At 32.3% G+C, this 27,851-nt stretch overlaps 1 protein-coding gene across 11 annotated transcripts in view; it reads left to right on the forward strand.

Annotated features, from left to right (window-relative positions):
- Positions 1-27,851, forward strand: part of ZNF280D (zinc finger protein 280D) — a 102,811-nt gene that overhangs the window by 11,725 nt on the left and 63,235 nt on the right. For 9 of the 11 annotated variants that reach the window (XR_012478048.1, XM_074234600.1, XM_074234597.1 and 6 more), the window contains 5 exons: positions 8,688-8,897; positions 10,225-10,404; positions 17,043-17,108; positions 17,200-17,324; positions 19,256-19,373. Coding sequence is in view for 10 of the 11 variants with exons in the window: in XM_074234600.1 (XP_074090701.1) it covers positions 8,870-8,897; positions 10,225-10,404; positions 17,043-17,108; positions 17,200-17,324; positions 19,256-19,373 (517 nt within the window). In the remaining variant the exon portion in view is untranslated. Of the gene's footprint in view, positions 1-1,050; positions 1,120-8,687; positions 8,898-10,224; positions 10,405-17,042; positions 17,109-17,199; positions 17,325-18,437; positions 18,490-19,255; positions 19,374-27,851 lie in introns of those variants that run through there. The other 2 variants (XM_074234598.1, XM_074234603.1) reach the window with 2 other exon arrangements.

Consider the following 27,851-nt stretch of genomic DNA (forward strand, 5'->3'; position numbering starts at 1 on the left):
GTTGTGATACTCCTAAGATGACTTCTCAACTTTTCTATTTTTGTACAGGACTTTGAAATGTATTAATAGTACACCTTTCCTTTTGGAAGGGAGGACTAGAGTGGTGAATAAAGAAAAAGCAAAATTTTTGTTATTGTGCTTCCTGATTTTTGAGTATTGTAATTTGTTGAGTGGGATAAGAATCATAATTTCAGTGTTCTCCAGTGGAGAGGTCAGCCAACAGGAGGGATGTGAAGGATAATATGCCAGGTGCTATGGGACTATTTGGGCCCAGATGGACACATATTTAGAATTTTAATTGGGGAGACCTCAGATGGTTTTCTAAGGGTGAAAGTAATAGAGAATGAAAAGTAATTAAAACCACATAGGTATGCAAGATAGTAGCCAATTAATATAGGTATTTGTCTACCTAGGGAGTTCTGTCAATAAATTGCCTTTCCATTGCCAGGAGAAGTTTCTTGGGTTGTTCTCTGAAATGAGTTTCAAAGACCGTCATGATAGAGATGCTTATAGCTTTATCTTTTACATGTAATTCTACATGTGAATGCTAATTCATTCTCTAAGAGAGGAATTAATTTGCAGTACACATGGAGGGAGAGAAAAACTAAAAATATCAGTGTAGTTGGGTAGTAATGTTTATGGTTGGTTTTTTGGCAAACTATCAGTTCCTTTGGATTCCCCAGAGGAAAAATTGCACTTGCAGTTTCAATCAGGAAAAACCTATTCTTTGGCATATGGGGGCGGGGTTCATAGCATTAATAAATAATTTATTATGGAGGGGCAGCTAGGTGGTGCAGTGGATAGAGCACTGGCCCTGGAGTCAGGAGGACCTCAGTTCAGATCCAGTCTCAGACACTTAATAATTTACTTAACTATGTGACTTTGAGCAAGTCACTCTTGCAAAAACTAAAAAAATATATATTATGAAATATGAAATAAATTGTTAGTCACAGTTTTAAGGAGGCTTAATAATGAAAATAGTAAAAGAAGCTTATAATTGCTCAATTTTTCCTTTTTAAAAAATTAACTTTTTTTTTTTTTTTTTTTTAGGTTTTTGCAAGGCAGTGGGTTTAAGTGACTTGCCCACTGGGCCACCTAGCCGCCCCTGTAACTTCGAATGTATGAATATATGACATTGTTAGTCATTTATAATTAACTTGATTTTGAACCTTTACTTAGGAACACAGTCCCTAATTATAATGTTCCTTTGGAAAATATGGCTTAGTTTGAATACTTTGTATTCAAGAACAAGCCTAGATTGCCTATGATCAGCTAAGATAAAATTTATAATTGACATTTACATCCAAAAAAAGATTATATTAAATTGTTAGAACAGTCCTAATTGCATATGATACTATGTAGGAACTTACTAAATCAAGTGACTGGTTTCTTTTTTCTTTTTTAAGTGAATTAACTTTATTTAACTTTAAATATTTTTATTATTTTTTGTTTCATTTCCCAAAATACCCTTCCTCTAGTCTCTAGTCATAACCAACCCAAGGGAGGGGTGAGGGTGAGAATGGGGGTGAAGCAGTTCAGAAAATCTTCCTTCCATATTATCTAAGACCTTAGGTTATCTTAGGGCCCCATTAAAATGATAATTATTCGAGGGCTACACCCAGAATAAAAAATACAGTACACTGATAGTTCATTTGTAAGTCAAGTTTAGCAAGCACTATGAAAAATCATGGCACTTTTTAACTTCTCATGAAGTGGGGGCAAGTGCGTCAATAATACAAACACAAAACAACAAAGCAGATGGATTGTATACCAAAGATCAATTAAATTCTGTGCTATATGTTCAATCCATAATACTGCTTAAAACACCAAAGAAAATTAACATCAATGAAATTACTTTTTAGCAATGGAATTAAAAAATCCAATATGCATTTCATGCAAGTTATTATTTTATTTTTTCTCTTGTCTAAATTAAAACCCGCAGGCCAAATTTTGGACAGCTCTGATGGGAGGAGATAAGTTTTCACCTCTCATTTCTGGACCTAAGTAAGCTTGATCATTATAGCAGCAGCATTAAGTTATGTTTTTATTATTATTATTCCCACTTATGTTGTCCTAGTCATATATTATTTTACCGTTTCTTTTTACTTTGTTTTTTGTTATCAGTTTGTGTTCTGTTTTCATATTGCCCATTTCCCTATTTCTTTTTTGCCTTTAGAAGCAGAAGCTATGTATCAAAGTGAATAAGTGGGCCTGTAGTATGGAACATCTGAATTCAAATCTAGTATCAGCTACTTGTGTCACTGGGCAAGTCACTTAACTCTGCCTCAGTTTCTTCATTTATTAAGTGGGGTTAATAATAGTACCTACTTCAGAGGGTTTTAAATGAGCAGCATTTATAAAGCGCTTAGCACAGCACTTGACAAATAGTAGATAATAAGTTTTTTTTCCTATCTTTCCTTGTCCTAGAGAACCATCTCTTAAAATAAAGAATAAAAATGGTGGGAGGATATTCAACAAAACTAAACATATTTAAAAATCTAATATTATGTGTAATATTCTACTCTGTAGGATTGTTTTGATATGTGGGTTTATTTGGTGGGTTGTTTTAGGACTGTTATTCTTTCCAATTCCATTGTTGTCATATATATTTATTTTCCTGGTTTTCCTTCACTTTGTATCAATGTATGTAAATCCTACTATTCTTCTAAATTTTGTGTTTTTTCTATAGAATTCCATTTTTTTAAAAAATATATAGTTTTATTTAATAACCATAGCCTTTTTAGCTGGTGATAGTTTGCTTTGGTTTGGCTTATGGGTATTAAAATCAATTATTTAGTAGGTTGAACCTCAGAGTTAGAACTACAGTTTGAGTAACATTTTCTGTCACTGTAGTACTTGGGGTTATAGGCCAGTTTTAAATGATGCAGGGAAAGGAACTTATTTATTTATTTTTCTTTTTAAAAATTTTTATTTATTTTATTCCAAACTTAAGTATTTCTCTAACTTAGAATGGGGGGGGGCAGATGATTGTATATGAAACTTCAAATTTATTTTTTTAAATACATACCAAAATCATTGTGTATCTTTTTTTCCCTTTTTGTCCTACTCCCCCCCTCCCCCCAGCTTAGAGATGGCTACCATTAGACACAAATAATGTATTTCTATATAAAGTAATTCTGTACATATAATTATCAGTTCTTTTTCTGGATGCAGATAGCATCTTCCTTTGTGTATTCTTTGTAGTTAATTTGGGTATTTACAATAGTCAAAATGACTTAGTCACTCTAAGTTGTCTTGAAATCAATATTGTTACTTTGCAGCATTCTTTCGTTTCTGCTCATTTTGCTTTTCATTATTTCAAGCAAGTCTATCCATTTTTATTTTACATCATTGAACTCATCATTTCTAATAGCACATTAGTATTCCATTGCTATCATATACCACAACTTGCTCAGCTGTTCTTCAGTTAATAGGAATCCCTACAAATATCGAGAGAGCTGCTATAAATATTTTAGAATATATAGGTTCTTTTCCTTTCTCCCTAATTATCTTGGGAAACAGACCTAGGAGTGGTATTGCTGCGTCAAAAGATATAGGCATTTTAATAACTCTTTGGGCATAATTCCAGATTGCCCTCAAATGGTTGGATCAGTAGTGGCCTTGGGCAAGCCACTTAACCTCATTTCCCTTGGAAAAAATTTTAAAAAAATGGTTGGATCAGTTCAAAATCCAGCAACTGAATTAGTGTCCCAATTTTTTTTTCATATCCTCCCAACATTTGTCACTCTTCCCGTTCAATGATCTTAGCCAATCTGATAAGTGTGAAATGATATCTCAAGGTTATTTTAATTTGCATTTCTCTTATCAATAATGGTTTAGAGCATTTTTTCATATAACTATAAATTGTTTTGATTTCTTCATGGGAAACTGCCTGTTCACATCCTTTGACCATTTATCAATTGGACAATAACATTGTTATCGATTTGACAAAGTTCTTCGTATATTTGAATATAAGACTTTTATGTGAGAATCTGTCAATAAAATATTTTCCCCCAATGATCTGCTTTCCTTTTTGATCTTGGCTCATTTGTTTTATTTGTGGAAAACATTTGTATTTGAAATTTTTCATTTTACACCTCACTCCACTATCTCTTATTTATTCATAAATTGTTCACCTGTTCATAAGTCTAATATGTTACATAATCTTCAAATTTTCTTGTAGAACCTTTAAGATCCAAGTCGTGTACTATTTGAATTTAAAGGATCGTGAGGAATTGATTTCTTTCTCTCTCTCCCCACCCCTATCCCCATTACAACTTCTTGTGAGAAAGAAAAAACTAGATAAAGCTGTATGGTAGATGACAATCTTATATTAAAAATTACTTGTCCATTTCATATTCAGAGTTGGGTATTTTGTTTTGCCATTTATTTTGTTTCCTTCACTAATTAATGTCTTATCTGTTCAGGGAAATAGGCAGGATACCAGATTGCTCACATTTACCTAATCTATTCCTCTTATATATGAAACCTGGGGCCCATTCAATGAACTACTTATTTGCTAGAATTAGGAGGAAAAAAAATATTTTATGTATAGAAAACTATAGCTCTTTGTTTTCCATGTTGGAAATTATAAGAGACACCATTATCCTAAATGTCAGTATATTGAAGTTTTTGAATGTTGTCGTCATTGTCAGTTTAGCAGTGCAAAACTTGACAATGTTATTGAGTTACAGCCATATGATTTACATGGGTTCTGTTTTTTGGGGGGAGATTTTTGTTTTAATAACTTTTTAAGGTTATTTTCTACAGCTCTTTCCTAGAAAAAAAATCTGAAAATATGACAGGTTAAATGGAAATGGCTCAGCAGATAGAATTTGAGATGTTTATCACTAGAAATACCACAACTAAAATCTTCTTATACATCAAAATATTAGTTATAAGGAATTTTGAATTCCTCATCATGAGATTTTTTTTTAACCTAAAATTACTTAGAGCTTTATTTATTTATTTATAGATTTTTTTTTGTGAGGCAAATGGGGTTAAGTGGCTTGCCCAAGGCCACACAGCTAGGTAATTATTAAGTGTGTGAGACCGGATTTGAACCCAGGTACTCCTGACTCCAAGGCCGGTGCTTTATCCACTACGCTGCCACCTAGCCACCCCTAGAGCTTTATTTTTAATGGAATTTTGGTAGATGTGTAAGTTTGGCTTCTGACTTTGTCTTTCTTTTTCTGTTTTTTGAAATTAATGATTCCTGTTACACCTCCTTCCCTAGACAGAGAGTAATCTAATATAGGTTTTACATGTATAATGATGTTAAACATATTAACATTAATCATATTGTGAAAGCAGAATCAGAAAAAAAGGTATGAGAAGGAAAACATAAAAGGTAAAACAAATTTTAAAAATTGAAAGTATTTGGTCTGCACTCAGCTTTATCATTTTTCTGAAACCTTTCTCTTTAAATCTATCTGTAACGTCTTTAAAAATCCTATAACCTTTTTTTCAATTTTCATCTTTTTTTTATCTCATTGGACATTTGACACTGGATATCCTCTTTTCTTGGATACTCTCTTCTTTGGGTTTTTGTGACATTATTTTCTTGGTTTTTCTCATAGCCCATCTGTCCCCCTCATTTTCTTTTGCTGGATCATAGATTTAGGGTTAGCAGAGACTTGAGAGTCCATCGCCTATTCCTTTTTTTTTTTTTTTGGCAGTTGAGGGAACTAAGACCTAGGGAGTAACTTGGCTAGGATTATGAGAAGTCAAGTCCTTTGAATCTCTGAACCCCCTGAATCTACTCTACCATCCTGTCTCAATCATCAGTTTGGTATCCCCTACTCCAAATTTAAGACTCAATCCTAGGTCCTCTTCTCTTTTCTTTATATACTTTCCATCCTAGCAAGCTCATCTCCTTCCATGGATTCAGTTATCATCTCAATGCAGATAACTCCTGGATTTCTCTGTTGAGTTTTTAGTTTGTTTCTTGACTTCCTTTAATACTTAGTACTTATTAGACCTTTAGAATTGAATGTCCAAACCTTTTAGTTGTTCTTGACTCTCACCTCACATAGTCATCCAGTCTTGTTGTATATCCTCAATATCTCAAATCTGTCTCTTATCTCTGTGCCATTGCACAAACTGCCTTCCTCATCTCTGTTTTCACCTCATTCTCTTGGAATCTCTATTTTCCTTGAAAGCTCAGCTCTCAGAAGGCTTTCCAGATTCTTCCCTCTGCCTTCCACACCTCCCTACATTTGTTTTATATAGTTTGTTTTAACTTAATGTGAATTTGTATCGTTTCTCATGAGAAAAATGGTAAGTTCCTTATCAGAGATGGTCTTTTTTTTTTGTCCCAGTATTTTTAGCACCTAGCACACAATATCTGGTCTATAGTAGGCATTTAATTTTCTTTTCTTATGAATTTGTCCAATATTAGGAAACATGCACATTTCTATAAAGAAAAAAGAATATTTTTATTTTTTATTATACAACTTTTTAAAAAAGTATATATTTTAATGTAGTATTACCAGTACAATTCAGTTTGTCTGGGTCTCCTTTTGTATTTAAAAATAATTCTTTTGTCTCCTTTTCTCTATCATTATCGTTACTGTCACCCCTTCCTTGCCCAAACTAAATGGCCCCATCCTTTGTAGCAGATAATATAAACAAGACAAACCCACTTATTATATCTGTAAATGTGTGGCTTATTCTGCCCCTCTAGTTTTCTTTCCTCAAGGCTTCCAGTCTTCTAAAGTCATGATTGATCTTTGCATTGTTAAGAATTTTTCAAAAATAGTTCCCTGTATAATATTTCATTACCATTAAAATAGTTCTCTTGGTAATACTTCATTCTGTAAGCCCTTAAGTTTTTTTCTAAATCTGCCCTTTTATCAATTTCTTTTTAAAAAAATTTTTTCCAATCATATATAAAGATAATTTTCAACAATTTTTGTAAAGTTTTCTCCCTTCCACCCTTCCCTCCCTCTACTCTAGGATAGCAAGTAATCTGATAGAAGGTATACATTTACAATAGTTTGACTTGTATTTCCATATTAGTCATGTTGTGAAAGAAGACTTTAGAACAAAAAAGGAAAACTACAAGTAGGAAAAAGCAAAAAAACAAATTTAAAAAGGGAAAATACTATGCTTTTATCTGTATTCAGTTTCCATAGTCCTTTCTCTGAATGTGGATGTCATGTCTTTTATCTTTCTTATGAAGAAGTAATATTCTATTATATTCATACACCATAATTTGTTCAGTCATGCCCTAATTGATGAGCAGCCTTCTCTAGAATAAAAAAAAGTACTGCTCTGTTAATTTTGTTCACAAGAATCTTCTCTCCCAAAGGAATACACAAAACTTAAACTGGGACAACTGAAAACTGGAGTGGAAAAAAAGTGCCTAAAAATTTGATGGGATATTAAATGTTTGGTTTTTTTTTTTGGCGGGGGGGGAGAAGTCTGGCTCTGGGATTTCATGAGTTTGGGTGTCTCTAAATGTTCTTTCCACTACTGGGTAGTATTCCTTTTTTTTTTTTTTCCAGAGAATTGCCTGGGATATTGAGATCTTAAGTGACTGAAACATGACCAACCACAAAGCCAAATGCTAGGACTTGAATTCAGGTCTTCTTGACTTCAAGTCCAGTGTACTATCCACTGTGGCACATTGCCTTTTCCAATAGAATGAATATCGATAAATTTATTTCCCAAATTAATTTATATGTTTAATTTACTATAAATCAATCAGCAGATTTCTTTATGGAATGAGATGAATAATGAAATATGTATATAGACAATTGGGTGAGAATATATTTATTAGGGCTCTCCAATAAGAATAACTAAGAAAGTTGGTCTTAGATTCACCTTGAAAGTGTATTACATGTCACTTATTTCCTCCAAACTTTCTGGTACTGGGTATAAAGAAAGAGAGAAATAGATCAGTAGAATAGATGACATATACCTAAGTCTTTCAAGCAAACATATGCAAAAATACAAATAGAAAATAAGATACAGGGAAAGAATTTGTTATTTTACAAAGGTATATTTGGGGAAATTAGGCAATAATTAGACAGTGGATATCCCCTCTGGAAATCAGTTTTGGATTAATTGAAACTGGGTAAATACACATTTCATTGGCAAAGAGATGATTGGAGTTTTCTAACTTCTACAAGGTAGCTAATTGATTGGTCCCATTTTTCCCTGTACTATCCTTAATTCACACACAATGTAGTGATATATACATGGCAGCTGCTTGTTAAATTTTATTGAACTTTTCTTTTGAGTTTAGGGAAAAATCTAGAAAGTTAAATTAATGTACTTTTATCAACACAGTCCACATTCCTTTAGTAATCTTGCCTTCCAAATATGACTTCTCTCTGCATTGGTAGATGAATTACAACAATGATGTAGCCTTTAAAAAGTGTCATTTTTAATCCCTTTCCTCTGGGTTGGGGATGGGGTAGGGGAGTTGGGAGGATAAGAGGAATAAAAGAATGAATTTACCAAATAGATAAATTAGGGTGTGATTTGTTGTTCAAGATTTCCTTCCTTTGTAGGAGTACACCTTAAGCTTTATTTAATTAGTTTTTCACCACAATAAAGTATTTCCTGTATATGAGAGAATTAGTGGGAATTCATATTTAAAACAAATAATATAGATAAAAGTTTAGGAACTAGAATTTTATTTAAATCAAATCCATTTAATCAGTTTATCTCTTTCACAGACAGGAGAACCAAGACTTATTTACTTGTCTAACATTGTGAGTTTCATGGAGGTGAGAGTTAGACCTGAGGACTTCTGAATTCCCACTTCTGTGTTTTAATTAGCACGAATCAAATGATATAAAATACTTACTGATGTTTGTCATTTGGGTGACTACTTAAAGAAAATTAGCTCTGGAACTTGATGGGTGACAACCTCTTCCACCCAAAAGGTAGGTGGTATTTTAGCTGTTACAATTAACTATGCTGCTGGTATTCTTTAAGGAATTAGGTTGATGGTATTATTAATTTCTAGCTATGGCATTAAGACTTTGATTTTACTAATTATCTGAAAAATTAGTTAGATGTAGAATTATTGAGTATCTGTTGTTTACCTAGTATCTAGTTTGTGTCAGTAAGTACTAAGAACAGAGGGAGTTTAAAATCTGTTTGGGAAGAGAAAACTTATACATCCAAAATAATTAGCAAACAATATGCAACTTTATGTACTTAAGTTTTGAGTTGTGCAAAAATGACCAGAGGAAAAGATCATTTGTTGGCTAACATGAAATATATAGGACCAGATCTGAATCTTGAGTAGAATTGGAGTAGGCAGAAGGAAGGGATGAGAGTTTTTTTCAGGTAAAAGAAGCAGTTAGAACATGTAAAAATATACAGAAATAAAAAGGATGTTAATAGTCAAATAAATTATTACTTTAAAATACCTTTTAGTCATTTGGATTTTTTGAAGAAAAAAGTAATGTAATTTAGAAGAGAAAATATACTGATTAAATGAAGGTATAATGATATTTATCTGAACATGATATTCGCCCAGGATAGGATATAAGGTTTGTTCAGGAAAGACTCTCACCTCTAACTGTGGGGATTGCTGAGTCCTGCTCATGTAACTGTTTTCTACCCTTGGAGTCCATTTGATCTATCTAATTCACTTGTAACTCCGAGAAGCATACACAGCAGCTATACCCTCTGAATCATTTTGGCAACCGGGCTAAACCAGATTGAGGGTAATCAAGAAATATCAAATTGGGGAGTGTCTACCCTTGTAGAATGGGCAGATGGAAACTATTTGTTCTACAGCTATGAAGGCTGCTGAGCAGGTGCTGTAGAGTGCTTATAGCTTAATTAGATAGCAAAGATACCAAGGTAATCCACTGCAACTAGAACTATCACCAGTTATGTTGCCATTGGACTACGTGATTCTGGAAGAGAGTGAGGTTGACAACTTCATTGACTATTATATCTTCACTTTGGTATTGAATGAAGTTTGATTGGATTTTTAATTTAAAATAGCACTTTCAGGTCTTTTTTGCATGTACTCTTAAAATTGTTTATATATGATTGTACATATATACATATATGTACATATATAACTTATTGTATTATTGTACATATATAACTTATTATTCACTACATTGGAGAATGGGAAGGGAAGGGAGGGAGGGAGATTGGGAAAAAACAAAAATTGTTTCTAAATTTATACCTTTTAACATTTACATAGTCTTTCATTTTTTTCAAAGTCAATATACCTGTTTTTATTAGATAATTTTAAAATGGCTGAACTATTTATGGAGTGTGAAGAAGAAGAGCTGGAACCATGGCAGAGGAAAGTAAAAGAAGTTGAGGATGATGATGATGATGATGATGATGATGATAATGATGATGATGATGATGAACCAATCTTTGTTGGGGAGATTGCAAGTTCAAAACCAGCCATTTCAAGTAAGAATTCACTTTCAAAAAGTTAAATTTGCAAAATAATGCATATGGAACCCACATTATCTACAGTAAGACACTATTATAAATCTGGATACTAAAAATCCATTTTTGATTCACCTGTCTTTATACATTAAGCTATTTCCTTATCTTTCTCTAATGTATTATATGATGTCACTTTGAAAGCTAGAAAATATTAATACAGATTTCAAGTCTATATCAGAGGTTTGAAAAAAGTTCTCAAACTGTTTTAACTTTTGAACAAAGATATATAGAAAAGGGAGATAGGCTAACATGGTCATTGAAGATCCTATTTTATAGATAAAATAATAACCTTTTAACAGTGCAAAGATTGTAAAACTATAATAACATTGCATTTCTTCATATGTAAAGCATTCAGCAACTTAAGCTAACATCAGGAGTTGGCAAACTAGGCAGATTATATCCACTGCCTATTTTTTGCTGCCATTTGGTATTTGGTTGTGAACTAAGAATAAGTTTTAGATTTTTAATTTGATTAATTTTACTTTAAAATATAAATTTTATTTTAAAATATAAAAACTCTGTTTGCTTTGGCAGTACATATACTAAAATTGGAATACATAGAAGATTATTCATTCATTCATTCATTTATTTGCAAAGCAATGGGGTTAAGTGGCTTGCCCAAGGTCACACAGCTAGATAATTATTAAGTGTCCGAGGCTGGATTTGAACTAAGAGTCTGGAGTACCTGAGTTCAAATCCAGCCTCAGACACTAAATAATTGCCTAGCTGTGTGGCTTTGGGCAAGCTGCTTAACCTCATTGCTTTGCAAAAAAAAAAAAAAACAACCCTAAAAAAAGAAACTTTTTTAATGGTAATTTTATGGTTTCTTCCTTAGTTTTACAGTTAACATTAAAAGAAGTTTGACAGGAATTCCTTTCCTGGACCCAGTTAAGCCTATTTTGATACAAGGCTAAGAGAATTTCCAAAAACCACTAGCAAAAAATGAATAGAACAAAATAGCTAGCTTTTACATACTGTGTTTCCCCAAATAAGACCTAGGAAAATAAACCCTCATGATTTTTCAAGATGCTCTTGTTATGAATCCTACTTCAAAAATAGGGTCCAGTTAATATCATCAGCTAGATGATTGCATTTAGTATGTCTGGTACAACACATGACAGATATGTTGAATTATAAAATGATACTATTAATATATAATTAGACATAATATTATTAACATTAATACTTAAAATAAATATTATAAGTTATATTTAAGCATTTGTATTTGTAAATACCCAAGTGGGTGCCTTTGAATGAGAGGTAAACACCTATGCAAACAGATGAACTTGAAACTTATTGCCAAATGATCAGACAGACACAATGTACGAGTAATGTGCATACTTGACAACAAATGGATGTGTTTATGTCTAATATGTATCTTCATAATTCAATACATTGGTGTTTTGTAATGGATGTACTTAATGCACTTAACGTGAGATAAACAATTTTTATGCCTGCAATTTTTCGGTGCTTTTGTGTGGACTGTTATTCTTAACTATCATCATTTTTGTTGCTACTCCTGTATTGTAAGTCTTCAATTAATACATGATTTAATGGTAGATTTAAAGGGAATAATATTCTGACCCCCAGAGAAGATGAGTGCAAAAGGAAATCTATTCTGTGCAGTACAAGAAAGAAATCATAGACGACTCCTGGGGCAAGAATCTTATGGCTTTCTGCAAAGTGAAGAAGTTGGATCTCTGAATGGTTCGAAAATGGCAAGCAGAATAGGATAACCTTAGTCAACAGGTGGGGGGGGTGGTTAGGTGGCCCAGTAGATAGAGCACTGGCCCTGGAGTCAGGAGTACCTGAGTTCAAATCCAGCCTCAGACACTTAATAATTGCCTAGCTGTGTGACTTGGGCAAGCCACTTAAGTCCATTGCCTTGCAAAAAAAATGAAAACAAAAAAAAAAAGATAAATAGGTAGATGGGGGAATTGTGAAGAAGTGCAAGTGTGGATCAGGTCAGCAACCATTATTTCCTGAGCTGGAAGACATAATCTATGAATGGATTGCTGATAGGAAGCAAAGTCTTTGTGCACAGGGCTGATATTCAAGCATTTCCCCTTGCAGTGGCACCACAGGTAGAAATAACCCCAGAAGAATTCAAAGCATCACAACACTGTCTGGATGGGTTCCTTCAGCGATATGAACTGTCTCTAAGATCAACAACTATGTTCAAGCTGAAAGATAATGCAGTTATTAAACATGCATCCTTTGCTGATGGCATTGACTTTTCTAAATATGAACTCCAATATGATTACTGTGGATGAAACTACAGCGTTTATGGGCCAAGAATCTCAAGTGACAGATGATCAGAGGGTTGCACATGTTACCTGTATTTTGGCAGGATGGATGGAAAGAAGGCCCTACCTCTGATCATCACTAAGGGCAAGAAAGATAAGATTGAACACATTTCAGGCATTTATGTTCTTGAAACTGAAAAAGCCTGGTGTACACAAGCAGTTATAAGGAAGTGGGTTAATTTAATGCTGCCATTTATTTTGCGAGGTGGCCAGAGAGGTCTGCTAGTGGGATTTAGCTAGCACTCACCACACTAAAGACATGAAGAACTTCCTTGCAGAGAGAAGAATGGATCAAATAATGATTCCCACAGAAATGACTGTCTACCTCCAGACCCCTGATATTGCAATAAACAAGCCATTCAAGGACCATTTACACATGGAAGTCAATGACTACATTGAAAATAGAATGGAGATGGGGGGAGGGAAATAAGATTGGGGGGAAAATTGTAAAACTCAAATAATATCTTTAATAAAAAAACTAAAAGAAAATAGAATGGAGAGAAATCATTGTGAAAACTTTGGGAAACCTAGCTTGCAAGAGGTGGTGACTTGGGTGAAGAATTCATGGGATAAAATGACTGACATCTGAGTTGCCAGTGCCCTAAGAGCAGGCTACGTGGACAAGAAGTTCTCATTAAAGGAGAGCTCAATTGCTGGACATGAGATATTAGGGCCAATGGTTCCATGCGAAATGGAGTTGTAAGAGATTCAGACCAGAATTCAGGGTTTGAAGAGTTATGATGATGTTCCAGAAGAAGATGACATGACTATATTTGAATAAATATAGATTTTTGTACTTGAATATAGATTTTTATTCATGAATAAATGTAGATTTCCATACATGAATAAACGTAGATTGTTCTACATGGCAGGGAAATATCAAAATGATATCACCTGAAAATAAGCCCTAATGTATCTTTTGGAGCAAAAATGAATAAATACTGGGCTTATTTTGGGGGAAATATGGTACTACTTTAAGATTTGCAAAGTACGTTGCAAATATCTCATTTGGTCCTCACAACAACCCTGGTAGGAATCTTTATTTTACAGGTGAAGAAATTGAGGCACACAGAGGGCGAGTAACTTGTCTAGGGTCACACAACTATTAAGTTGACTGGGTCCAGATTTGGACTCAAAGCTTCCTGACTTCAGGTCCAGACTGTTATTTCTCTTCCCACCAAAATAAAGAAAAGAAAGAATGTTGTTTTATTGTCTACCAGGAATAAAGTTCAGTAACAGGTTGTCTTTTTATCTTAGCACCAACTTAGCTATGTTTGGATAGATTTACTAGGTTTGATACAATTGGCTGCTAGAAATTTTCTTGATTTCTATTTAAAATTTTCTTCTAGAATGCTGAGGAGTTAGCATCTCATTCAGAAAGCATGCCTACTGTTAAAATCAAGAGACATTTTGATTTATTGATAATTGAAATTTGACCATTGTTCATTTATAGTGATTCTAAATCTTTAAGGAGAGCTTAAAGTATAGAAAGGTAGTGTATAGAAAGATTTCTATTGAGTTGTTTAATTTTGAAGATTCATTTTTTCTACTAATTTCAAAAAAGTTGATAAGTTAGGTATATAACTTAATTACAAATGTTGATAGTAGCATTTTAGGATATCTTCACTAAATTTCAGGAAAGAAATTTGAAATAGATGGGTGAGGAGCAAGTAATTTCTCATTGTTGGTTAAGGGAAAGATTTTAATATTCTTTGTAAGTTTAAATTAATATGGATCATGTACTTTGAAATTTTTCTTAGTTTTCTAGTTACCCATGATCTTTTTTTAAGATAGGATACAATGGTAAAAGTTGTTTGTGTAACAATGCAGAAAAATAACATTCAGAATTTTTTAATTTTAAAAAGAAGAAATAAACAATTCTCATTTTGTGTATAGGATAATTTCAAGTTAGTAGAACTCATTGAGGTTTCATTTACTATTACCAATGCTTAGAGACAAAAGACTAATTTTGCTTCTGGACACTGACTTAATTTCATCTTTTTCTGATTTAAAACTATCAAGAAAGCATTGATCACTTTTCCCTATAGCACTTTAGATTTGTTGGCTCAAATTCTTAGATTATAAAATGAAGTATTTAATGACAATGCTAGTTAATAATAGTAATTTGTGAAGATCCTTAATTTAATATTTCATCATCAATTTGTCATATTTTTATACTTTAGGATTACAATGATAAAAATTGGTATTAAAAGTTCTCCCACATGTTCCTATTAAAATTTCATCATTATAACTTGTATTGGTAACAATATGTACTTGAAAGATATAATTCTACCAAATAGGGAATTGACATATCCTAGTGGACTTGCTTTTTTTTTTTTTTTTTTTTTTTTTAGGTTTTTGCAAGGCAAATGGCGTTAAGTGGCTTGCCCAAGGCCACACAGCTAGGTAATTATTAAGTGTCTGAGACCAGATTTGAACCCAGGTACTCCTGACTCCAAGGCCGGTGCTTTATCCACTATGCCACCTAGCTGCCCTGGACTTGCTTTTCTTAACTTCTTATTCAAAATAAAAAAGATCTCTGATTTATATGAAAACCTTATGTAGCAAATATAGTACATCAGAAGTCCTAGTTCAAATCAGTCCTAGACACATGAAAGTTTTGTAACCCTGATAAGACATTTAATATCAGATACAATTTCCTCAGCTATAAAATAGGGATAATATTAATACTTATCTCACATGGTTATTTAGGAATTTAATTTTAACTTAGTGAGCATTAAAAATGAGCTTCATTTCTGGAATTTTTAAGTTATGTTAGTTGCATACAAACAGCAGTGCAGTGTGCTCCAACATTTTTGACTGTGAGATACAATATTTATATTTATATATATTAGTATGACGTTTATAAATCACAGGTACTTATCCTAGTTTTTTTGGAGCCTATATTGAATTTTTTAAAAAAATAGCCAAAAATAATAAAGCCCAAAACATGTTAATTTCTTTGGAAGTTTTAAATTGATAATGAAAATCTTTGTAGGATGGTGAAATGTTACTTTTGGATCTAATTTTTGAAAATATTATATTTTATTGAGTGGGGAAATCTTTTTTTTCCAGAATAAATGAATAAGTGCCATTTGAAGGTATCGATCTATATAGGCACACTCCAAATTTAACTATTATTGGTTTTCTACCTAGATTACCAATTTCATCTGTTCTGTATCTTGAAACTTACTATTCTCTCCTTTTTCAACCCTCTACAGCTTTTGATCTGCCCCTCTTTGCTCTAACCATTTGCTTCTTTCCTCTTAGTCTCAATGGGGGAGCAAAGTCTGAAGTTGCAGGAATGGTTGGTAGTTAGGGAAGAGAGGAATGAAGCTTTTCCTCTTTTTTTCCCCTCTTCTGCTCCTAACCCTGCACTTATTAGTGCTTTTATTTACCTTTACCTTTTACTCAGAATTCAATCTGGTTACTGGGATAAATTGTCTGTATGACCTAAGTTTGATTTTACTTTGTAATGTAAATGAATTTTATTGTCCATTGTATATCCAAAGATTTCAATCACTGTCCTTAGAAGATCTAAGTAAAAAGAGTGGGAAATTTTTTATTTCTTTTCTCTTTCCCATTAGTCATCATAGCCTAGTCCTTTACAAAACATCGAAAGGTCCTGCCTGGTACTTTCACGGATCAGAGTGTAGGAAAAAGCTTCCATATAATTACTGAAAACAAAGTTGGCAGTGGAAAGGGAACCAATTGACTGTACTTGAGCCAGTCTTTAAAAACTTTAGAAAACTAAAAAATTATCTTTAGGATATTTTGCCTTTATCAGTTCCTTATTCCTTGGAGATCCCATTCCTCAGCTTCCTCTTACCTTCAGTCATCCACTGTGATGGTCCAGGGAGATTTTTTTTCCTTGCTGTTTATAATTGGAGTCTTGAATATATTTTCCCAGCATAACCTTGTTTCACAATGGTTAAATTCTATAGAGCAGTACTATACTTATGGCCCATTTAAAGTTAAGTAGATTTCTATAAGCTGGTCTAATTCTGATTAATTGGTTCTGGAAGAAAACTACCTTCCAAAAAGAATGAAACCTTTGAAGTTTTATAAAATTGAGACTTAAAAGTAATAAGATTTATATAAGATGTTAAAGATAGAAATGTCATTTCTTTTTATATAATCATAAAGTTTTATAGATCATTAAGTTAATAAATGTTTAAGAAGTAGCAGTCATTTTATCAGTTATCAGCTGTAAGATTAGTTCAGGCAATTGAGTATCTTTTAAAATTTGTCATCTTAACATTAGTCATATTATAACTCTTGTAATCTTAATAGATATTTTGAACAGAGTCAACCCCAGCTCATCATCAAGAGGAATACAGAATGGCGCCACCAGTAGAGGTAATTTTGTTGTGTTATAATTTTCCATACAAAGTATAAGATAGTTAATTCACTTATGAAAATGCTTAACTATATTATAAATTATAAATAGGTGCTGTTACTTCTTTCAAACCAACCTACATGACTTCAACCTCAAATGCTATGGAAGTTTCAACAGTTTTTCAATCTATATCAAGGTCTACAACTAGTTCTGTTGCTCAGCCATCATCTAAATCTGTAAGTTTTTCTGGAAGTTCGGTCATTTCAGAGATCCCTTGTTTATCAGCACTGGCAAAGCCTTTGTAATAAACATTACTGTTTTCCTATCATAGTTAAATCAGTACTCATACCAATTAGTATCTATAAAAATCACCTGGCCTATAATAATTTAGGTAGAATACTTAATTTATTTTATTTTAGTGAGGCAGTCAGGATCAAATGATTTGCCCAGGGTTACGCAGCTAGTAAATGTCAAGTGTCTGAAATCGCATTTGAACTCAGATCCTCCTGCCTTGAGAATTAGTCTATAGTCTAGAATACTTAATTTAAATAGGAATGATATTGAATACTTAGGTTCTAATTTAACTTTGCTATAAAGCATTATTATCATAATCAACAAGCCAAATATTTAGTAAAGCAAACAAGTTTTTGTTATTGAAGTGTTTGGTTGGGCTATTTCAATTCTTAAATTAATAAAAAGATTTATTTATAAAAATTACCTGGGTATGAAATATTAAAGGTTAATTTTAATATAGTTCATCTTAACTTTGAGAAATTACAGAAAGCTTGTGAGAAATCATGGTTTTTACTTGTCATTTGAGAAACCATCAGTTCTTTCATATTCTAAATTAATGTGCTGAAAATTAATTCAAGTTACAAAATGACAAATAAGTCCCTTAATGATATTTGGGGTTTTTTTTTTTGTTTTATGTTTTTAGATTTTTGTAAGGCAAATGGGGTTAAGTGGCTTGCCCAAGGCCACACAGCTAGGTAATTATTAAGTGTCTGAGACCAGATTTGAACCCAGGTACTCCTGACTCCAAGGCTGTTGCTTTATCCACTACGCCACCTAGCCGCCCCGATATTTGTTTTCTTAAGGATTTTTCCCATTTGAAATATTTGTTTAAACTTTTCTGACAGAAACATTCATTTTTTAGTGCTACTAAAATGAGTATTTCTTGGCTTTTTGATACCTTATTAAAGTCACGTATTATTTTCTTAGTTGTCATTTGGTTTAAACAATAATTTTGTTTAAAAAAGGATGGTTTTCCTACTTAGTTTAGAGCTAAATAAATTCTGCCATTATTTATATTTTTGATAATTTTCTTCTTTTTTTTAAATTTTTTTTAGGTTTTTGCAAGGCAAATGAGGTTAAGTGGCTTGCCCAAGTCCACACAGCTAGGTAATTATTAAGTGTCTGAGGCTGGATTTGAACTCAGGTACTCCTGACTCCAGGGCCAGTGCACTATCCACCTAGCCACCCCTTTAATTTTCATAGTTTTATATAGTTTAAAATTTTTAAAGTGCTTTCTCTACAACAATCCTATGGTGATAAGAGTGCAAATATTATCATATATTGTTTATAGGTGAAAAATATAAACTGTAGAGATTAAATCTAGGTCATATATTTAGAAATCAATGGAATTGATATCAGAACCGAGATCTTCTGATTTGTTCAATTTTTTTCTATTAGACTAATTTTATAATAACATACTACAACTACCATTTGAGAAAGATTGACCCTTATTGGACTATTGAACAAGTTAGTTAATATTATTTTTAGTTATAACTTGATCTCGCATGAGAAATTAAATATTGTTACTTTCTTTGTGCCTTCTAGTTATTAGAATGAAATTTTTAAAGTCTAATTTTTTATATGTACTTTTTCTTGTGTTCATTTGTTAATATCAATTTTGAAGTAATGAACTGATTTTACCATAGCTCTCAAATGTATTTGAATATTTTATTTTATTTTTAATGAACCTAAATGATTCTTTTAATATGTGTAAGCAATATCATATTGTGTATTTGCCCATAATTTCTTAATTTGTATATTGTCAACTTATGTCACCCATATGTTTATGTGATTAATATGTTTATACTTATCTTTAAGGATTACAAAAACCAAATGATTAAATTATATATTTTCCCTTTAAATGTTTTATCAGGGTTACATAATGAGCTCACCACAAGTTGTACCTAATAATTCTTCAGGGTTACTGTTTGACTTGAGACAAAACACCGGAGTACCTCAGTACCATGGAGGAACAGCGCATTCTTTAACAGGTTTGTTTAAGTTACAGAGATAACTGGTTAAGATGACTATGAATAGGATTTGACTTTCAATTTTAATGATACTACTATCAAGGAAATGTTGTAATTTTTTTATTATTAAGTCATTTTTTTGTGCTTACATTTCTAGGAAAATAACATTAGAATTGTATAATTTTAGTGCTGGAAGAGAGCTTAATAGGTCTTCTGCATCAATGCAAAATTTTTTGTAAACAAAATGAGCCAAATAATACAGGATTCTTTAAAAGGTCTAGTCAATAAAAATGCTAGATGTGACTACAGTATATTTTTTATTGGCTGGATTTTTGACAAACCTGCAGTAAGATATGTTATTTCTAAGAGAAAATATTTACATTTATGATAAAACTTTAAGTAATCTATTACTTGACAAATGTGAATACTTTACAAAAGCTCACTTCCACAAACAATATACGAGAATAATCTCTTTTGCTTTATTGATTCAAAAGTATATGCCACTGAAGAATTACTTAATTTTTTTTATAACTACTAAAATTTGGTTCAGTTCATTTAGATAAAGGACTTCAATTTTGTAAATGTAACCTAAAAAAATCTCTATATGCAGTGGCAAAACTATCCTAAGAACTACTTGAAAAATCAAACTAGTCATCAAATCTACCAATACAATTATGAAAGATTTCTAGAAATCCCTCCAATTTTGTCTACATGTAGGGCAACTTCACTGATTGGTTTGCTCAAAAGCTATAGTTCTTAAAACCATACTTTGGTTGTGTAATGTACTTTGGTTTAATGCTTTGGTGCCATATTATGTTTGTTTTGGTACAGGATATTTTCAATGAAATTTCATTAATTTCAATGAATTTTCCATAAAATTGTCATTTGTAGACAACTGCATTCCTTGGGTCCATGACTTCCATTTGGTAATTTTCATTTACCAATGAAACAATTTCTATTTGAAGGCAATTACTATGCCATATTTCTGATTCTGTCATAAACAGTTTTAAAAATAAGATTTTAAGAAACGCATCCGTCAGGACAATGAATTGTTTGTAGACTGGTCAAAATCCATTACATAATTTGTGACTGTGCATTCAAATATTTTATTTATGACTAATGCACAAGTCTGACCATGCAACCCTCCTGCTCAAAACCTTCAAACCTCTGTAGGATATAATATACACTTCTTAACCTAATGTTTAATTTCACATTACTCTGCTTCACACATCTTCCAGTCAAAATAGACTACCATTGGTTTTTTTTTTTTAGTTGTTTTTTTTTAATTTTTTTTTTAGGTTTTTGCAAGACAAATGGGCTTAAGTGGCTTGGCCAAGGCCACACAGCTAGGTAATTATTAAGTGTCTGAGTCCAGATTTGAACCCAGGTACTCCTGACTCCAGGGCTGGTGCTTTATCCAGTGCACCACCTAGCCGCCAGACTACCATTGTTTATTGATGTAATCATAGCACTCTTCCACCTTTAGGCATTTATTTGCCTTTGGTTGTCTCCAAATCCCACTCTTTCATCCCTACCTATTAAAAGTTTTCTCTTTAAGACTCACCTCAGGTCCCATCTGTTTTCCATGCCTTCTTTAATGTCTAAGGCTGAAAGTGATCTCCCACTTTTCAAATTTTTCCACCATATTTTGACCACATTTCTTTTTTTGTCACTCTTGACAGGATTTTAGAGATGATCTTTAACATTTACTATTTTAGTTATTTCATTTCTCTTTTTCTGATGTCTTGAAATAAACGTTATTTTTGTCTCTTCTAGTGAAGGTTCTAAACTCAAAGTACTTATTAGAATGCATTATGTTCTGTAATAGAGATGTTACCACGAATAAATTAACTTTCCTTATATAACAGCACCTCAAGAAATCAAAATAGAAATATTATCACAAAATTTTTCTAGTTTTGTCATGCAAGATTGATGTATCTTCTCAGTCAACTGGAACATTATTCTGGTAATTTAAGTTTTTCTAATATTCACTTTCAAGGATCTTAAACGTTATTCAGTTCACTTTTGGAAAGAATACTGTCAGCTTCTATTTGAAATCTCCAGGAACTGGGAACTTAATTACTTCCTCATAATTTAGGAAGGATAGGTGCAGCTCTTAGAGGCAGAAATAGAAATAATTGTAAGAAATGAAAGCAGAAAGTTGAGACAAAATAAGAAAAAACTGTAAAGCGCTCTGAGCATAAGACTTGAAAAATGTCTCAGGAACTTTTGGGGATAGAGGAGGGAGAGAAATGTTTTCTCCTAGTTTCTTTAGGGTTTTATTTTTTGTAATTTTGCAACATGTATTTGATTTTTTTTTGAGAGTTACTATTTTTATTTACATGGTTGTAGTCCTGTATATTTTTTTCACTTGGTTTAGATTATTCTTCATCAGTACATTTGAGTCTTACCATGTTTTGTTATATTCATGAATTAATATAGCTCACTTTCTTATGGGACATTAATAATTCAACATTGATTTAACGCAATTTGTTTAGGCCCCAATAATTAGGTTTTGTTTATAATTCCTTACTCCCACAAAAAGTTTGGCTATAAATATTTTAGTATATATGGGGACTTTCTTATCACGAGTCAAGAGTGGAAAACATACTACTTACTTTATAATAGGTAAAATTATGAGAATTTGGAGGAAGTACAGTCAGTTAAATTGACAAAAAAAGTACATTAGGGAAATAGTTTGCAGGATTATGTTAAAGAAACAGGTATTCATTTTGGGATAGAAGTTTCAACTTTAAATATTATTATTTAGAACATTTTCCAAAAGGATTTCCTTTATACTATCTATTCTTCTACATCCTTTCATCTTTACTTCAAACCTGATTTCATTAGAGAACCTAATAAGAATAAAAATTAAAGCAATTTTGCCATTGTACTTATCTTTTTACTTATCTTTTTAGCTCTGTGTTTGTGTGTGTGTGTGTGTGTGTGAGATTGAAAAAAAATAAAATAAGAACCAGCAACAAATGAATAAAATTAAGAATGTGATTTGTCATGTAAAATGAATTAAATAGGGCTAGCTAGGTGACACAATGAACAGAACATTGGCCTTAGAGTCAGAAAGATCTGAGCTCAAATGTGACCTCAGATACTTAATAATTATGTAGCTGTGTGACCTTGGGCAAGTCACTTTACTCCATTGCCTTGGCAAACTCCTCACCTCCCCAAAGTGAATTAAATACATTAAAAAAATACATCTTGAAATCTTTTTATTCAGATGGTTGTCATAATAATTCATATTATTGTACCTCATGTTTTACAAAAAACTTTGTGGACAACAACCTAATTTGATAGATATTTTTATCTCCATTTTGCAGATAAAGATGTTCAGGATTGCAGAGGTTGTCCTGGATCACATAGTAAAGCATCAAAGTCATGATTCAAACTCAAATCTCCTGACTACAAATCTAACTTCATTCACATGTTTATAATTTTATTTAATTTTAAAATTCAGTAAATTTGAAATTTTAGCAGCATATACTTAGAATTATTTTTGGTGGTTGCTGTTCTTTTCATTTACATTGTTGTGATACTTTATCTATTTTCTTGGCTCTGCTTGCTTCACTTTTCAGTTCGTATATTATTATTTATCATTATTATGATTCATCATATTGGTCTAAATGAAAGAAGGGAAATTTAATAGGATTTCAGACATACTTTATTTTGAGTCATCAAGTATTTGTCCTGACTTGGTGTTTAAATTTGGGTTATATATGCTTTATCCTCTTGTTTGTATCTATATTCAGGGTTGATTAAGGGTAAAATTCTAATTTCTCTTCCCTTTTTGGTTGTCAAATTTTCTTTTTCATTTAAGAATTAGCATTTTTCTCTTTCCTTACTCATTTAAAAGAAAAATAAAGCTGTATAACAGATGTGTGTTTTTTTTTGTGTGTGTGTGTGTGTGTGTGTGTGTGTGTGGTTAAACACAACAAATTCCCAGGTTGTCCATATACAAAAGCTTTTTTCTTATTCTGCACCTTGAGTCTATCAAAGAGGAGTCCATCAATCATAATTAGTCTTCTTGAATCATATTGATGATCGCATTCATCAGAGATCTTAACTCTTTCAAAAATTTTTATATTATTGTTATTGTGTAAATTGTTCCTCCATTTCTAATCATTTAAAGGAATCAGTTCATATTAGTCTTTCCAAGGTTGAATTTTTTTTTTTTGCAAGGCAAATGGGGTTAAGTGGCTTGCCCAAGGCCACATGGCTAGGTAATTATTAAGTGTCTGAGCCCCGATTTGAACCCAGGTACTCCTGACTCCAGGGCTGGTGCTTTATCCACTGCGCCACCTAGCCGCCCCTAAGGTTGATTTTTTTTACTCAAAAAATCCTACAAGTTTTTATTATGTCAGTTTAGCAAAGTGGGATAAGTTGAGCTAAATTCTAAGGAATAATTTACAATAATAAAAGAACTTAAAATTTCTCTCCATTAAATAATAAACTGTTTTCTAATTACCTCCACCAAATTGTAAACCATCTTTCTCTTTTGTTCCCCCTCTTTGCCCTCATATGGCCATCTTTGTGGTTCTTGCACTGACTTGCTGTCACTATTCCAACCTCCTTCTAATTCATCTCCCTGCTTCAAGGACATCCCCTTTCTGCACTTCTTCCTAAAAGCATTTGATTGATAATATTGCTCTCCTGTTCAAGAAACTGAAGTGGCTTTGTATTGTCTCCAGAGAGTATTACACATTTCTTTGTTTGGTACCTGAAACCTCGACAGTCTTGTTCTAGTCACTTTTCCTGACATTTTCTTTTACCCACATTTAGAAACTTCCTGGCAAAACTGGCCTCCTTGGTATTCCCCAAACTTGGCAGTCCTATTCAGTACCTTTGCATAAACTCTCCCACATGCTTGGAATTCTCCATCTTTGCCTCTCAGAATCCTTAGCTTTCTTCAAGACTCTTTATCAGGTGTTACTTCTCTCGGGAGCTTTACCTTTTCCCTCATGTAGCACTCTATTCTTTTTCAAATTGTATTTTTTTTATGTTTTATCCATTAAAAATAATTTTTGGGAGTAGGCACTGTTTTTCCTTCTTAGTATTATATTCCCAGTGCCCAACATATAGCAGATGTTTAAAATATGTTTGAATTGAGATTCTTTTTTAAACCAACCTCACTGCTTTGGAAAGGGACTTAACTAAATATTTGTTAAATAAAATAAATCCTGCAAATAGAGAGGAAACCTTGTAGAGAGTCAAAAATCAGGTTATTGACTAAACTCCAATTACAAAGAAAATTTCTTTCTTCAAACTTAGCCTAGGCAAAATGAAGAATGAGGGATAATAGAAGAGACTTAAGTGATAATGAATTAAAGTTATAATAATTAAAATAATAGCTCCTCATTCAAAAATAAAAGAGGGGTGACTAAGACCCCTCGACTCTTAAGTGCCCAACAGGGAATTTTTTTGGATAAAGCAAGCAACTTGGTCCAGCTAAAAGGAAGAAGCAAAGATTAGGGAGGCAGAAGGTATGTCATGCCAAATGGGCCTACTTAAAATAAGCTATATCCCTTTTGGTAGCTGACAGTTCTAGGTTAGAAGCTATTTCTAATTCAAAGGGAATGCTAGTCAGGGAGTATTCCATTGCACTCTACTTTTCATCACAAAAAATATAGCAGGTAAGTAGTTGCTAAGAGGCAAATAGAAGTTTGATACAAGTTAAATATTTCTTAATTGTTGGGACTTTCAAAAAGAATTAGCTATCTCAGGACCTTGGAATTTGATATTCACAAACATGTATGATCTAGTGTCATGGATATTGTAAAAAAGGAATTTTTCTTCAAGTAGAAGTTGAACTGACCATCCTCTGAAGTAGAAAGAAATTGTACTTTAATGAGACTGTTTTCAGATACATTTTGTGGTATGAGTACTTTGATACCCATATCTTATAATGTGTTTTGTGATGCAGGGAAAGAAATGAATACCCTAGATCAACTGGATGATACCAAATCATAGCCAGAAAAGCTATGACATGGTTAATTATGGGTTTCTGCTTTTCAGGCTTTAAGATACTATTGATGGACCAAAAAGGTGTTAATAATGACCTGAAAGTTTTCCTCTCAAAAGTTATTAACTTAAACATAATTTAGTCATTCACTGTTTCTTGTTATGGCTATATCAATTTTTGAAATTCTATTCATTCATTGAGAACCTGGTACATTACAAAACTATGCTTTAAACTCTGTAGAAAATGCATAAAAAATAGTACCTGCATTGAAGGACATTAATAATCTATTGAGATAAATTATAATTTGTTAATTATACTATAATTGTTAAGTACATAGTATAATTATTGTAGGGGTTCACAGGAGAGAACTTTTCTTTTTCTTTAGAAAGATTTTATTAATTTTGAGTTCTACAGTTTTCCCCCTATTCATGCTTCCCTCCCCCCACAGAAGGCATTTACTAGTTTTTATGTTGTTTCCATGGTATACGTTGATCTCAGTTGAATGTAATAAGAGAGAAATCATATCCTTAAAGAAGAAAAATAAAGTATAAGAGATCACACAATTACATAATAAGATAATGCATTTATTTTTTCTAAATTGAAGGTAATGGTCTTTGATCTTTGTTCAAACTCCACAAGTCTTTTTCTGGATACAGATAGTATTCTCCATTGCAGATAGCCTAAAATTGTCCCTGGTTGTTTCACTGAAGGAATGAGCAAGTTCATTAAGATTGATCATCACCCCCATGTTGCTGTTAGGGTGTACAATGTTTTTCTGGTTCTGTTCATATTGCTCAGCATCAGTTCATGCAAATCTCAGGAGAACTTTTGACTGGGTTGACCAGAGAGGAGTATATGGAGGAGCTTAGATTTTAGTTGTTCCCCAAAAGATGGGTAGAATTTTGATAAGTGGTGATAGTGGTATGGGGAATAATATGTTGAAAGGTAGGGGTAAATGTTTAAGGTTTTACAGGCTTAAGGGAATGAAATTAATAGTGAATTTTATGTATGTTCCTTTGGAGGGTTTTTTTTTAGTGCTTTTAAAATTTCTGTATTAAAACAGGAGATTCTACTCAGTCTATGCAACCTGTCCAGCCAATTGTACATATACATCCAGTTGCTGCAACTACAAGAACAGCACTCACATTTGCTCATAAGTTTTTTGATCAAGTAACTTCAGTTCAGAAGAATGTTAATGTAGTGATGCACAAAGGCCACCGTTAAAAATGCACAGATACCTCAGCTGTCAGCCCATGTGCATATTTCAGTTCCAGTATCTTCGTGTTTTTTAAAGAAGGAAAAAAGAAAAAATCATCAATTGACACACAGATTTGACTAAAGAACCAAGTAGCATAATGACGTTATTTTTCCTGCCAAATTCCACATGTAAGCTGTATGGAAAACTGACAGGAAAATCTGCTATTTTAATTTTATTCAAGAAAGCTAAGATATTGAAAACTATTGGTACTTTAATTCATGTTTGAATTATTAAAGTTGCATATGCAACTAAAATTTTTAAATGGGCATCAAATTAATTTTTATACTAAGTATATTATGCAATTTCATGTTAATTTGTTACAAAATACTCAAAGGAGTATATAAAGCAATTATAATAACAGTATAGGAGAATAGTATTTATTTCCATAAACTGCTTTGGAATAGAATGAAATTTTCCAAGGTCACACACACTAGTATTCCCCAACTTCATTGATAACTTCAGTCTGCTTTTAAAAACTTGGATGAAAACCATTTTCACATAGTAGGGTGGTATTTCATAATATTTCTTCCATTGAGGACAGTGATTTTATTGAAAAGAGCACTGAACTGCAGATTAAGGAAATTCTTTTTTTTTTTTAAGGAAATTCTTAAACAGACTGTTCTCTACACTTTCTGCCTGACCTGGGCCAAGGCATTTAATTTCTGATGCCTTGTTTTCCTCTAATGTAAAAAATGAGAGAATTTGGCTAGTCTCATCCCCATGGTCCCTTTCAGTTTGGAAATCTTATAAAGTCTTCTGAATAGATAACTTCTAAGATACTTTCTACCTCTGATTTTATAATGCCTTCTGTGATACTTTAGCAATGACCCTTTTTTGTTTGTGGAAAGAAATATCATTTGAAAATTTTTAAGATAAAAGAGTAGAATATTCTGCCTCATTTGCTATGCAGTTGTCCATTGAAATTGGGTTTGTCTGAAATTGCCTTATATGACTTTAAATTTATGAAATTGTGAGCTTTAATACATTTTAAAGACCTTTTAAAATTTTAGGAGCAAATTAAACTCATTGTGTTAAGTTCAAAGCAGTTAGCTTTCTGAGTTTTGCAAATGCATTGGTGAAAACTTAGTTCCCTGAGCATGTTACATTTTTTCAAAGCTTTTGCTTACTTTCTCTGATTTACAAATAATGTGCCCTGACTTGCTCCAATCCCCAGGTAAAACAAGGTAAGAATTTTCTGGAATGAAAATAAGCATCATTTCATGAATTATTAGAAAATGAATATTTTTGAAGAGCCATTACATTTTCC

Source organism: Macrotis lagotis, chromosome 4, assembly GCF_037893015.1.
Source record: "Macrotis lagotis isolate mMagLag1 chromosome 4, bilby.v1.9.chrom.fasta, whole genome shotgun sequence".
NCBI classification, from domain to species: domain Eukaryota; kingdom Metazoa; phylum Chordata; class Mammalia; order Peramelemorphia; family Peramelidae; genus Macrotis; species Macrotis lagotis.